Source organism: Salvelinus namaycush, chromosome 22, assembly GCF_016432855.1.
Source record: "Salvelinus namaycush isolate Seneca chromosome 22, SaNama_1.0, whole genome shotgun sequence".
Lineage (NCBI taxonomy): Eukaryota > Metazoa > Chordata > Actinopteri > Salmoniformes > Salmonidae > Salvelinus > Salvelinus namaycush.
The window spans coordinates 8139025-8154662 of NC_052328.1; the positions used below are offsets into that span (position 1 = coordinate 8139025).

Genomic DNA, 15638 nt, shown 5'->3' on the forward strand with positions numbered 1-15638 from the left:
GAGCCTCTGACATAGGAAAGTGGCTTGAGGACAGGGGAGGTGTGTGTGTGAGTGTGCACCACAGGAGATTGGTGGCACCTTAATTGGGCAGGAATGGCTTGTGGTGATGGCTGTAGCGGAATAAGTGGAATGGTATCAAATACATCAAACGCATGGTTTCCATGTGTTTGATGCCATTACTTTTGCTCCTTAGCGGCCATTATTATGAGCCGTCCTCCCCTCAGCAGCCTCCACTGGCATGCGCGTGTATTTGTGTGTGTGTGTGTGTGTGTGTGTGTGTGTGTGTGTGTGTGTGTGTGTGTGTGTGTGTGTGTGTATTTCTCTCTGCCCTCACTCCAAGCCAAAAGGGGGTGCCTCCTCTTATCCAGCCCTTCATCTCTCCCAGAGACATAGAGAAGAGAGGGGCTGGTGATCCACACCCACATCAAGGTCCGGTTCAGGAGTGAGCAACGTTACAGAACGTTCAGACAGAAATATGTTGTGTTGAACAAATATGATTGCCTGTCCTGTGTCATAGGGAGTCAATCGTGTCAGCTCTATCCGTTACGTCTATATGCAACTTTTGGAGTGCTTTGTCTGTTTGAAAACACCCCTGGTTCGTTAACAATTGTATTATTTTAACACTCCTGTTTCTGAGAAAGCTGCTGTAGCATGCTGCCTGGACTCAATGTAGGATAAAGTCCCCCATACTCACTGACCAATGGTCAGTTTTGCATGTCCCCGCCTAATGGTTAAGGTTAGGGTCAGGGGTGGCTAATCCTAGATCTGTGGTTCGAGGCAACTTCTACCAGAGCAGCTGGACCCCTGACGCCTCTGTCATTAAAACAAAGGTATCTACCGCCACTTAGTGGACAAAAGGAGGAAAGGACACTTGGAAAAGGGACAATGGAACTGAAGGGACTGAGGATCTGAAGGATGAGACTTCTTGCGAACAGAAGACAGAGACAGAGTTGTTCTTTAATAAGGGACTGATTTGAATATCGCAATAATGATGTCACTAATAATAACTTGTACGTATATACAGAAATACTCCAAAGCCTGTCTGCCTGTCTGCTGTTGCTAGAGTCATCCACAGGTGCCTCGCTCCGTGTGTGTGTGCGCGTCCGTGTGCGTACTTGTCATTCCTGTCTCTGGTAGGAATCCATTCAAATTTCAACCCCATATGAGGCCTCATTTGTACTAACACTAACTTATGCTGACTGTTGTACCTCTTCCAATAACCCTGTGGTCAAGAACTACTAGACAGTCTAATGTGGGGCTCTATTGATGAACATGCTACTTCGACCCTCTAGGCTTCAGTAGACTCCTCACTGTATTTACAGGTGACTGACTGAGGCAGTGAAGCATGGGAATAGGAGTTGAAATGGAAATGTCTGGCTTATCAAACACTGTAATACGTCATATTATGCCTATTTTTCATTATACTGATCATGCAACTGAAACTGGAAGCATTTCTGGTTAGATCGACCATGAAAGAGCAGCAACATGTCGAGGACAATTCTGCCTGATACGGTATCCAAGTTAGGCTTCTTGTTTCATGTCTTCGTACACCAAGTCAGGCGTGTGTGTTGTAGTGTTTGTGTGTGCGTGTGCGCGAAGGTGGGCGGGTGGGTAGGTGGGTGGGTCGGTGGGTGTGAGGACACCAGTACTGTTTCTACCAAAGAGTCAGACACACAAACTGAAGAAGTATTTAAAGCCACCCGCAGTTATATCAGGCTATAAATAGGCGCATGTGTGAAATGTGGGAGGAAGTGGAGAAAGCGATAGAGAGATTAGAGTGGAAAGGGATAGAATGTGAATGCTTTTGTGTGTAGGGGTGTTGGGTTGTGTGTGTGTCACTGCGTAAGAGAGTGATTTGTCGACTGAATAGTACAGTTTCCCAATTCTTTACCAACTTCAAGTTTCGAACTGGGGATTAAAAAAGGCCGTTTGAAATGCCCTTGTGGTTCTGAAGAGAATGTTGATCTTTTGTAAGATAACATTACCTGTCTCCATCAACTACTTCTTATGTGTCTCATTAAATTACGTCATCACTTTCAGCCCTACAACAGTGGCATAAGCAATAACGTCCATATTCTACACCCTTTTACCTGTTCCTGGGAGTAGATAACCAAGTGGTCCAGGGTCAGATAGTCCTACAGCCGCATACTCATTAAGGTTAGGATTGAGTAGGATAACTGATCCTAGGACCATTTAATTTAGATTTCCTTACCCGGTAAGCTGTCTATGGTCAAGGTATGACAACAATCCATGCTTTGGTTTTGTTTACCTGGCATTACACTATTTTTTCCAAATGCTGACGTTGTAGCATTTGTGGCACAAATCCAATTCAAGTCAGTGGTACTTATATTAGCAAATCCAAATCAACCTGAAGTATCTCATATTGATTGTGTAGCTCAACTAAAGCCCTATTTATATATGGTGCTCACATGCCACCTTTGTCCTGATCCTGCCCACATTCTGATTGTGCCCACGTTTTTTGCCAGGTGTAGATGATTAAAAGACACATTGTGATCTGATTGTGATCAGATTTTCCGGAACACCTCCAGAGGTAGTCAGGCAGACGTGTCTGGATATCTATCAAGAGTAAACAGACCCAGAATGTCAAATCATTTAAATCATAATTTGACCAGCCTCTAAAGTCCTTGACAGGTTGCACCATTGACTTATGACATCATTAAATGTCTTAAAATAAACAAAATCATAATATTTTGAAAGAATATCTGTCAAACAATTTGCATAGAGGGAGGCAGCAGCTAATATTGTCACAATGCAGACACATTGGACGGATAAGAGACATATTTTAAAACAATGTGCAGATGTGACAAACCTTGGTCAGATAGTGATTGGATCATATAGATCAGATCCTAAAACTCACATGTTAGCGCAAGGTGTAAACAAGGCTTAAGTCACTTATAGATGATTTGGACATGAATTGCAAAAATACTAATAGAGATGCCATTGACTTGCATTGGATTTGTGCCACAAATGCTAAAATGCTAGAATTTGAAAACAGTTCCAGGGAAACAAAGCCAAATCATGGATTGCTGCCACAACTTGTCCATAGACTGCTTACAGGGTAAGAAAACTCATATGTAATTTTGTAATTTTGGTAAACTATCCCTGGGCCAACTTCTACCTGGTGTATTATTAACCGGTGAACACCTGTAATAACCTGCACCTTCTTCCAACTCCAACATTTTTAACTCCTGATTACTGTACATCTACATTTAATCCACTCGAATATGTTTTCACAATCTCTTTTTTGGGAGGAGGCGGGGGGGGGTCTGGCTCTGATTGTCTGCTTGCAGGTGCCGTAGGTGATTTCATGCACTGAGCACCATTGAAACCCATCTATACTCCATGTACTGTGTCATAGAACAATGATATCTACTAACCCGTTGTTACTGACTGTGTGTAGTTAGTTAGCTAGCCTCAACTGGTTGCATTGCATATGTAAGATGTGTATATTTTGTACAGAGACAATACAAATCACATTGCTATGCATCTTTGTGTGTGAAGTGTTTTTAGTGATCATTTTGCTTAATTCACAGTGAAAGCCAGGCAAACTGTGTGACTACAGCCTATTCCTAAACTGTCCATTGAGAATGAAACAGCTAATCATGTGGTGGGTTATGAAGGGCTGAAAATACTCAGATGGTTCAATATTGCCTTTATTTAAGACATAAAATAAGAGAGGGCTATGTACATATCTGGTAACACTCTCACTCACTCACATACACACACACACACACACACACACACACACACACACACACACACACACACACACACACACACACACACACACACACACACACACACACACACACCAACAGTAGTGTCCATACCAATATACTATACAATATACAAAAGATAATTTTAATTTTGGCAATCTAGTTCCCCAGAGTCAGATAAATAAGTGGATAAAAATGTTGTGTCTCTGCGTGCAGTTTGAAGGAAGTTGCTAACTAGCATTAGCACAATGACTGGAAGTCTATGGTAACAGCTACCACGCTAGTAGATACCATAGACTTCCAGACATTGTGCTAATTCTAGTTAGCATTGGCTCGAGAAACTACAGTACCTCTAAGTTCCTTCATACTAGATGCAGAGACGTACGGATGGTATGCATGAGTCTCTGGGACTCTGGGGAAACAGAAAGAGCTTCATTGCCAAAATCCCAAAGTATCCCTTTAAGTGTACAAAGATTGCCCTCCAGTCACAACTCTGCAAATTGTATAGGTATAAATTGCCTCCAACCACTGAGTCAGATACAGTGCCTTCGGAAAGTATTCACATTTTGTTAAGTTACAGCCTTATTCTAAATTGTATTAAATAAAACAATTTCACAATACCACATAATGACAAAGTGAAAAATGTTTTTTAGAAATGATTGCAAATGTATTAAAAAGAAAAAACAGAAATACCATATTTACATAAGTATTCAGACCCTTTGATATGAGCTCAAGCGCATCCTGTTTCCATTGATCATCCTTGAGATGTTTCTACAACTTCATTGGAGTTCACCTGTGGTAAATTCAATTGATTGGACATGATTTGGAAAGGCACACACCTGTCTATATAAGGTCCCACAGTTGACAGTGCATGTCAGAGCAAAAACCAAGCCATGAGGTCGAAGGATATGTCCATAGAGCTCCGGGACAGGATTGTGTTGAGGCACAGATCTGGGGAAGGGTTCCAAAACATTTCTGCAGCATTGAAGGTCCCCAAGAACACAGTGGCCTCCATCATTCTTAAATGGAAGAAGTTTGGAACCACCAAGACTCTTCCTAGAGCTGGCTACCAGGCCAAACTGGGCAATCGGGGGAGAAGGGCCTTGGTCAGGGAGGTGACCAAGAACCCAATGGTCACTATTTTAGAGCTCCAGAGTTCCTCTGTGGAAATGAGAGAGCCTTCCAGAAGAACCACCTGCAGCATTGCACCAATCAGGCCTTTATGGTAGAGTGGCCAGACAGATGCCACTCCTCAGTAAAAGGCACATGACAGCCTGCTTGGAGTTTGCCAAAAGGTACCTAAAGGACTCCCAGACCATGAGAAACAAGACTCTCTGGTCTGATGAAAACAAGATTGAATTCTTTGGTCTGAATGCCTAGCATCACATCTGGAGGAACCCTGGCACCATCCCTACAGCGAAGCATGGTGGTGACAGCATCATGCTGTGGGGATGTTTTTCAGTGGCAGGGACTGGGAAACTAGTCAGGATCAAGGGAAAAATGAACGGAGCTGTTCTGTGAAGGGAGTAGTACACAGCGTTGTACGAGATCTTCAGTTACTTGGCAATTTATCGCATGAAATAGCCTTCATTTCTCAGAACAAGAATAGGCTGACGAGTTTCAGAAGAAAGGTCTTTGTTCCTGGCCATTTTGAGCCTGTAATTGAACCCACAAATGATGATGCTCCAGATACTCAACTAGTCTAAAGAAGGCCAGTTTTAATGCTTCTTTAATCAAGTTCTTTAAACAAGTTTTAATGACTCCAACCTAAGTGTATGTAAACTTCCGACTTCAACTGTATATATGTAAACTTCCGACTTCACCTGTATGTAAACTTATATACATAATTGGAGTCAATTGGAGGTGTACCTGTGGATGTGTTTCAAGGCCAACCTTCAAACTCAGTGCCACTTTGCTTGACATCATGGGAAAATCAAAAGAAATCAGCCAAGACCTCAGAAAAAAAATTGTAGACCTCCACAAGTCTGGTTCATCCTTGGGAGTAATTTCCAAATGCCTGAAGGTACCACGTTCATCTGTACAAACAATAGTACGCAAGTATAAACACATAGGGACCACACAGCCGTCATACCGCTTAGGAAGGAGACACGTTCTGTCTCCTAGAGATGAATGTACTTTGGTGAGAAAAGTGAAAATCAATCCCAGAACAACAGCAAAGGACCTTGTGAAGATGCTGGAGGAAACAGGTACAAACGTATCTATATCCGCAGTAAAACGAGTCCTATATCGACATAACCTGAAAGGCCGCTCAGCAAGGAAGAAGTCACTGCTCCAAAACCGCCATAAAAAAGCCGGACTACGGTTTGCAACTGCACATGGGGACAAAGAGAGTTCTATTTGGAGAAATGTCCTCTGGTCTAATGAAACAAAAATAGAACTGTTTGGCCATAATGACAATCGTTATGTTTGGAGGAAAAAGGGGGAGGCTTGCAAGCCGAAGAACACCATCCCAACCGTGAAGCACGGGGGTGGCAGCATCATGTTGTGGGGGTGCTTGAGGGTCTGGTGCACTTCACAAAATAGATGGCATCATGAGGCAGGAAACTTATGTGGATATATTGAAGCAACATCAAGACATCAGTCAGGAAGTTAAAGCTTGGTCGCAAATGGGTCTTCCAAATGGACAATGACCCCAAACATACTTCCAAAGTTGTGACAAAATGGCTTAAGGACAACAAAGTCAAGGTATTGGAGTGGCCATCACAAAGCCCTGACCTCAATCCTGAAGACAATTTGTGGGCAGAACTGAAAAAGTGTGTGCGAGCAAGGAGGCCTACAAACCTGACTCAGTTACACCAGCTCTGTCAGGAGGAATGGGCCAAAATTCACCCAACTTATCCACAATAAGCTTGTGGAAGGCTACCCAAAATGTTTGACCCAAGTTAAACAATTTAAAGGCAATGCTACCAAATACTAATTGAGTGTATGTAAACGTCTGACCCACTGGGAATGTGATGAAAGAAACAAAAGCTGAAATAAATCATTCTCTCTACTATTATTCTGACATTTCACATTCTTAAAATAAAGTGGTGATCCTAACTGACCTAAGACAGGGAATGTTTACTCGGATTAAATGTCAGGAATTGTGAAAAACTGAGTTTAAATGTATCTGGCTAAGGTGTATGTAAACTTCCGACTTCAACTGTATATACACACATATACACACGTATATATATATATATATATATATATATATATATATATATATATATATTATATATATTTATATTGACTGGTACTATATATATATAGTAGCAGTCAAAAGTTTGGACACCTACTCATTCAAGGGTTTTTCTTTATTTTTACTATTTTCTACATTGTAGAATAATAGTGAAGACATCAAACCTATGAAATAACACATATTAAACATGTAGCAACCAAAAAAGTGTTAAACAAATCAAAATGTATTTTAGATTTTAGATTCATCAAAGTAGCCACCCTTTGCATTGATGACAGCTATGCACACTCTTGTGATTCTCTCAACCAGCTTCATGAGGTAGTCACCTGTTATGCATTTTAATTAACAGGTTGCCATGTTAAAGGTTTTGTGGTATTTATTTCCTTCTTAATGTGTTTGTGCCAATCATTTGTGTGGTAACAAGTTAGGGGTGGTATACAGAAGATAGTCCTATTTGGTAAAAGACCAAGTCCATATTATGGCAAGAACAGCTCAAATAAGCAAAGAGAAATGACAGTCCATCATTACTTTAATTAGGACATGAAGGTCAGGCAATCCAGAAAATGTCAAGAACTTGACATGTTCTTCAAGTGCAGTCACAAAAGCAAAATGCTATGATGAAACTGGCTCTCATGAGTACTGCCACAGGAAAGGTAGACCCAGAGTTACCTCTGCTGCAGAGGATACGTTCATTAGAGTTAACTGCACCTCAGATTGCAGCCCAAATAAATGCTTCACAGAATTCAAGTAGCAGACACATCTCAGCATCAACTGTTCAGAGGAAACTGCGTGAATCAGGCCTTCATGGTTGAATTGCTGCAAAGAAACCACTACTAAAGGACACCAATAAGAAGAACAGACATGCATGGGCCAAGACATACGAGCAATGGACATTAGTGATCGCGGCACCACGTGGTATTTGTACGCGAAGGGTAATTTACTGTATCTGCGCACTGTGCCTTTTCCTTTTCATTGATGATTACATTTTGTGATTGTACTTCGACTCACATTGGTTGAGCGCCCTCCACTTCTTTCCATTATCAATATGTATTTACAGGCATTGTAGTAAACTACAGTCTAATCATAATTAAGATAATTTCATATTTAAATGAACTTCCACGTGATTCTCCGCCTATGTAGGAAGCCTACTCTATTTCAAAGAGACCACATGTAATAGGCACACTTGAACTCTCACGCCCAACTTAAAGAGGTAGGCTACTGAAGTAGAAGCAGCAAATTCTGAATGTGTGTATAACTTGGAGAAAAAAATTGCCTTTAATACAATAGGTATGCTAATGCATATATACAAAGCAGAAAGCGGACCATTTCCAAATAATCTGTGGGACAACAAAAATACAATATTTTCATCCCAAAGTCGTCTGTCTGACCGCACGCTCCTGCAAGCAGACAGTGCCACAGACCGTGCAGCAATGATCTCATTAAGGACCTGTAGGTTGCGCAGTCATCCCGCGGGAATGCAGCCCTCTAGTGCACAGTCAGTACGCAACACTATGCTCACCGTCATTGTAAATAAGAATTTGTTCTTACCTGGCTTGCCTAGTTAAATAAAGGTTAAATAAAAATAAATAAAATAAAATCATGTCTTAGCAAGATTAGATGGTGACAGGGGTCCCAGCAGGGTCAGACAGCCAGGGAAGGGACTTTCCTGTGAATACAATGAAAACAATGATATAATAGAACACCAGGCGACCCCCCCCCCCCCCCCCCCCCAAAAAAGAAATTATAATAATAATTCAGGACGTCATTAATATTTGACAAGGTAATGAGACATTGACAGACATTCAGAGACATGACTTATAATCATTTCCCCAACTTTTTAAGTTTCAGAAGTTTGAGGGATTTATAAAATTGTAACAGTTCAATGAAAATAACAAAAAAAGATTACATTTTCCCAGAGAATAATAATGTTAATAAAATAGTTATGATGGGAATTACAAGGATAAGCATGATGTCATTTAACATCTTCAAAGGTAAACATAGGTAATTCTGGAGATTTTATACACAACCAATCATGAATTTCAATCCATGGTTTACTAGAATGGCGGCATGAAAAAAACAAATGCTCTATAGATTCTGAATCAGAGGAAGCCTTCCATGCATCATACGTACGCCATACCCATTTTAGCAGTTGTCCTTCACAGTAGAAGGGCGGGGTCAATTTGACCATTTGGGTTATGTACTACCACGTTTTTTTTAGCTAACGCTAACTGTTAGGTAGGTAGCTGATAGCATGATGGATATTAGAAAGTTTGCTTCGCCAGGGCACAACGGCAGCATCGGATCAAAGTGGCGGGGAGGGGGAGAAGCCTGCCACAGAGGCCAAGGCCGCTAAACCGACGATAATCACCTAGGCCAAGGCTGTCGAGTCCAGCAGCAAAGGCACCTGCACAACGGTCTTGCAGCCTGGTGACATAGGAGGTAACCAACCCGAGGAGGGGCCTGCAACTGGCATTTTGTAGCGCCTGGTTCAAAAACAGAGTGTCTGGAATATTCCTGCCAGGAAATACAAGCACTCGGACACCCCGCTCCAAGCAAACGGCAAGGAGTAGTGAGTCGTAATCTGAAAGAATATGTGGTCGAAACAACAATGGGCCAGCAAGAAGAGGATAATGAGAGGGAGTGTATACTAAATACTTTTTTTCAGCGCTCTGGATGCTGGACTAGGAGAAATGTCAGAAAGATTTAACGAATGAAACAGCCAACTTGTTGAGGCCCTGTGTGCCTTGCACCCAGAGAATGAAACCTTTATGGATGTGGACAAGGTGAAACCACTGCCAGACTTAATCTCAGGGGACTTCGTGGAAACTGGGTTTACTGTCGCACGCCAGTTTCTACAGACTGAAATCGCCCGATCGCCCGTAGAAAAAAAATGGACTAACATCATGCAGAGCATTTTGGATAGATACTCCAGTCCTCTAACAGCTATGCCTACTTTGATGATGGCATTGGAGCTGGGATTAACATTTGGAGCATCCACAGCAATTTGCGAGAACTCTTTTTCAACATTGAAAAATGTATTCAGTAAGCACACACGGAGCATGTTGCACAGGAGGAAAGGGCAGCTGATTCAACTGACATTTGAGAGGGATCTTACAAGCAAATTCCGTAAGGAGTGGAACGAGAGACTGCTGAGGAGGTTCAATACTGCATCAAGACGGCTGCAAATCTTTTGAATCTGGGTAACAACAGGCAGCCTGGCTGAGCTTGTATTATTTTGTTGTTTGCTAGGTTTTGACTTGGTGGTGCACATGTAGCCTATAACATGTTTTAGAGAAATGTAATCATCGAATATTGTAAGAGTTTTCATTGTCTGCTTATACACTCCCTTTATTTATCCTACCATTCTGACTTGGTGTACAGGGAGAACACTGTAAGAACGGCCCATGTTCTGAATTGTGTCGCTGTGCATTTGAAAAGTGCTGAATAAATAGTTATTGACTACGTCCGTCCTAGCTCGCTCATTAATGTCTTAATCTAAATTACGGATTGCCTCTAATCCGCTTGTCGTCCCCTTATGCCATAGTTTGTACATCTCAATTGTCAGCAGAAACCACATTTGTTTAAGCAAGTCAGCCATATCAGGTATGTTTTTTTTTAAGTCAGTAAATGAGGCTGAATGAACTGTTTCGTTGCCAGACAAGGCTCCACTGATAGCCAGGAGTAGCAGTGGTAAAGTGTTGGGACTGCTGATGGGACTCTGCTGTTGGGACAGCTTTATGTAGGCCCTAACAGTTTGTGGGCACCATTTGTCACCGTTATAGTGCAATTAATGTATTGTTAAGTGTTGTGTTGTTTTGTGTAGTGACTTTGCTGGCATGCATCACCCTTTTTTTTCCCCTTTGCCCCACCAAGATTTACATACTAAAATCGCCACTGGTCTCATTAAATGAGGGATTTTGGTGACATAACTTTTCAGTCCGAACCCAGTCCGAATCAATTCTTGAAAACACAGACCCGCCCGAACCCATCGGGCCCTGTCAGGTTGCGCCTGGAATTGAGAATGCTATCTAGAACCACCCACCAGTTCCAGCTAAATGGCAGTCAGCACCGTGGATAGTGCTATCACCGTCAGCATCAGCAGCGTCTGCCCTGCATAGCAACCTGCCAATTGAACGGACAAACAGTCGGCTTGGCTGGCAATCCTAGATTTGTGTCGGTACTAGAGTCTCATGGAGGGATGAAATAGTATGAATACATTTATCAAAATTACGTTTTTTTATGACAATGTGTCACTCATTGTTTTCATTCGTAGCCTCTTGTAGAAAAGTAACTGTGCACTCAAGGTTGTGTCATATGACTTTTTTAACACTGCTGTGGTGCTCTACGGTAACGATGTACAGGGGCGCAACTTCCACTGGGGATGGCGGTCATGTCCCCCCACATTCTGAAACAATACTGCATTTTTATCCCCCCCAGTTTTATGGTTGCAATGTGATACAAAAAAACGGTGTGTTCTAAGACCATTCAGAGGCCTCTGAGCGGTCAGGTAGGCTGTTTGGAGTGTTCAACCGGCTGGATTTAGGACAGGGCAGAAACCACAGAGTGGCTGACAGGCTGTGTGAAAGCAAAGCTTCTGGAAGCAGAGTTGCCATGTCCACGGTTTTCCGGCAAAAATTGGGCTACTTTGAAAACGATGTTGTGGGTGAAAATGTATTGGGTTGTGGGTTTTTGTGCTATTTCTCAAAAATATATACAGTACCAGTCAAAAGTTTGGACACACCTACCCATTCAAGAGTTGTTCTTTATTAAAATGTTTTATATTGTAGAATAACTGTGAAGACAACAAAACTATTAAATAACACATATGGAATCATGTGGTTACCAAAAAAGTGTTAAACAAATCAAAATATATTTTATATTAAAGATTCTTCAAAGTAGACACCCTTTGCCTTGACAGCTTTGCACACTCTTCGCATTCTCGCAACCAGCTTCATGAGGTAGTCACCTGGAATGCATTTCAATGAACAGGTGTGTCTTGGCCCTTGTTAAAAGTTAATTTGTGGTATTTCTTTCCTTCTTAATGCATTTGAGCCAATCAGTTGTGTTGTGACAAGGTAGGGTTGGTATACAGAAGATAGCCCTATCTGGTAAAAGACCAAATAAGCAAAGAAAAATGACAGTCCATCATTACTTTGAGACATGAAGGGCCGTCAATCCAGAACAAGTGCAGTCGCAAAAACCATAATCGCTACGATGAAACTGGCTCTCATGAGGACCGCCACAGGAAAGGAAGACTCTGCTGCAGAGGATGAGTTCATTAGAGTTAACTGCACCTCAGATTCCAGCACAAATAATTGCTTCACAGAGTTCAAGTAACAGACACATCTCAACATAAACTGCTCAGAAGAGACTGCGTGAATCAGGCCTTCATGGTCGAATTGCTGTAAAGAGACCACTACTTAAGGACACCAATAAGAAGAGACTTGCTTGGGACAAGAAACGTGAGCAATGGACATTAGACCGCTGGAAATCTGTCCTTTGGTTTGATGAGTCCAAATTTGAGATTTTTGGTTCCAACCGCCATGACTTTGTGAGACGCAGAGTTGGTGTACGGATGATGTCCTCGTGTGTGGTTCAAACCGTGAAGCATGGAGGAGGAGGTGTGATGGTGTGGGGGTGCTTTGCTGGTGACACTAAGTGATTTATTTAGAATTCAATGAATTCCACAGCATTCTGCAGCGATATGTCATCCCATCTGGTTTGCACTTAGTGGGACTATCATTTGTTTTTCAACAGGACAATGACCCAACACACCTCCAGGCTGTGTAAGGGCTATTTAACCAAGGAGAGTGATGGAGTGCTGCAAAAAATTAAAACAATTTATCACTAAATGAGTCCTAAAATTCAAAATAAAAAAACTAAACAATCCATGGTATGACCTGAAAACAATTCCATATGTCAGCTTAGAACATGCTCAATAAACTCTCACACAATGTAACGGCTGTTCTCCTCCTCTTCATCCGAAGAGGAGGAGTAGAGATCAGACCAACATGCAGCGGGTTTAGAAAACATAATGAATTTATTAAACGACGAAGACGAACACGAAACAACACTTGGAATAATTACAAAATAACAAAACGAACGAAGACAGACCTGAACTAGAGAACTTACAAATAACACGAAGAACGTACGAACAGGTATAGACTACAAACCAAAACGCTACAGTCCCGTGTGGTACGAACATACATACAGACACGGAAGACAACCACCCACAAACAAACAGTGTGAACACCCTACCTTTATATGGTTCCCAATCAGAGAAACGTCAAACACCTGTCTCTGATTGAGAACCATATAAGGCTAATTACCAACGACCTAAACATAGAAACACAAAACATAGAATGCCCACCCCAACTCACGCCCTGACCAACTAAACACATACAAAAATAACAGACAACAGGTCAGGAACGTGACACACAATCTACATTACTTTCAAATTTGATTCACCATTTCCTTTTTCATTGCAGATATGAAATCAGAATTTACATTTAAATTTATTGCAAATTTGATTTATTTTCAGGACATGTGAAATATTTCAAATTGGACAGATCAAATATTTGTCTAATATATTAATACATTTCACATGCATTTCCAGATGCATATTAAAATACATAATAAAATAATATTGACAGCAGTTTTGAGATTATGATAAGGTTAGAAAGCATCACAAAAATATTTCAGGCATTTCTAAGCTGTGTCCTTCAAAAACCACGAGGACATTTTACATGTTGATCATGTTAGTGTTAATACTGGCCAGCACATTTCCCACCTTTTTCCCGACCTTATGGCTGTTCACACAGCCACCCTAAGAAACGATTTTTTTTCAATATCCAATCTTTTTTCGGACTTCTCACAGTTTTACATGGCTGCATTTACACAGCAGCCCCATTCTGATCTTTTTTTCAGTAATTGGTCTTTTGAAGGTTGGTTTGATTCATACGGTCACACTGTGAAGTGAAATGGTTTTAGCTATAACTTGATTTTTTTTAAACTGTGTCTATACTAAAGAGTAGTTCCATTGTTTTTGGGACGACTCGTTTTACAATGTAAGAGTGAATTCCTTAAGGTATGACATTTAAAAACGAAATCACATACTATATTATCCGTTTTGTAAATCAATCAATATTCTTTTTTACCTAAGTCAAGTTTGACACCTTCACTGCTTATATAAGGTTCTTAATCAAACCAACCTTCATTGAAATACACCTCACCGATCAAACAGTCTTTATATCAATAACAGACTGCAAAAACGTGTATAAAATCAGTCAGAAATAAACACAGGAGAAAAATAACACATTTGGCATGCATCTTTATCACAAAGAAGTCGTCTTTTTGAAATGGTATAATATTTCTCAATAGCCCATATTCAACTTAAGCTTCTAAAGTTACCCGGATAACTTGTTGATACTGCTTTGTAATAAACCCCTCCGGTAAGTTATTGAGAACACATTCTCTTTTACAATCAACACCAGAGGCTAGCATCCCCTCTGCAGTTAAGGCATGATTCTGCCCTCTCTGAGTCCCAAGTCTCAGAGAGTAGTGCTATCCAATACAGTGCTGTACAGAGCAGTGCTGTCCACTGTAGTGATACCAGCATCCCTTGCCATGGAATAGAAGTGACCCTGTTTGTTGAAGAGAGTGCTGGGAGAGTCAAACTCCACGATCTTCCCAGCATCCAGCACCATCACCCTGAAAGTGTTAGAGAGAGAGGGATGGAGGAAGAGGGAGCGGGAGAAGAGGGAGGAAAGGATGAGTGAGAGTCAACTGTTTCAGAGTTTCAGTTGCCATGATCTGTGAGAAAACTCTTGTCATAAAGTGTGTGTGTGTGTGTGTGTGTGTGTGTGTGTGTGTGTGTGTGTGTGTGTGTGTGTGTGTGTGTGTGTGTGTGTGTGTGTGTGTGTGTGTGTGTGTGTGTGTGTGTGTGTGTGTGTGTAAGTACACAGTAAATCAAGGATAGTTGAAATCACAGTGTTAAAAAAAATGAAGGTTAAATTGACTCTACTGGAAGTTATCTTAGCCCTCAAGAGAGTGATACGCTCCCTGGAGTTAGTGTTGATAACTGGAGTTGATTGGGACAGAGTCCTTTTAAAGCCATTTAGTGTCATTTTAACTCCAAAACTATCAGCACCATGACCAGAGTAGTTTTAACACAAAATGGGGATGGGACCATATAAACCCCAACATAGTGTTACATTTGACTACATAGGAGTGACTCTACTGTGTATGTGCATGTGTGTTACCTGCTACTGTCCAGGATGCTGTGGAGTCTGTGTGCGATGGTGAGTACAGTGCAATGGGAGAACTCTCGTCGTATGGTTTTCTGGATCAGGTTGTCTGTCTCTAGGTCCACAGCAGCTGTAGCCTCGTCCAGAATCAGAATGCGAGACTTCCTCAGCAGGGCACGGGCCAGACACAACAACTGTCTCTGACCAATACTGTAATGGAAACATGTGCAACCTGTCAAAATACACCAAAAGTATGTGGACACCTGCTCGTCAAACATCTCATTCAAAAGTCATGGGCAATAATATGGAGTTGGTCCCCCCTTTGCTGCTATAACAGCCTCCACTCTTCTGGGAAGGCTTTCCACTAGATGTTAGAACGTTGCTGCAGGGACTTGCTTCCATTCAGCCACAAGAGCACTAGTGAGGCCGGGAACTGATGTTGGGCGATTAGGCTTT

General features: G+C 41.6%; 1 protein-coding gene across 2 annotated transcripts in view; it reads right to left on the reverse strand.

Annotated features, from left to right (window-relative positions):
* Nucleotides 1–13450: 13450 nt before the first annotated feature.
* The window catches only part of abcc2 (ATP-binding cassette, sub-family C (CFTR/MRP), member 2), a 60409-nt gene continuing 58221 nt past the window's right edge, over nucleotides 13451–15638 (reverse strand). For both annotated transcript variants that reach the window (XM_038960298.1, XM_038960300.1), the window contains 2 exons: nucleotides 15198–15392; nucleotides 13451–14646 (listed from right to left, as the gene is read on the reverse strand). In XM_038960298.1, the coding sequence (XP_038816226.1) occupies nucleotides 14487–14646; nucleotides 15198–15392 (355 nt within the window). In that variant the 3' untranslated portion in view covers nucleotides 13451–14486. The remainder of the gene's footprint in view (nucleotides 14647–15197; nucleotides 15393–15638) is intronic.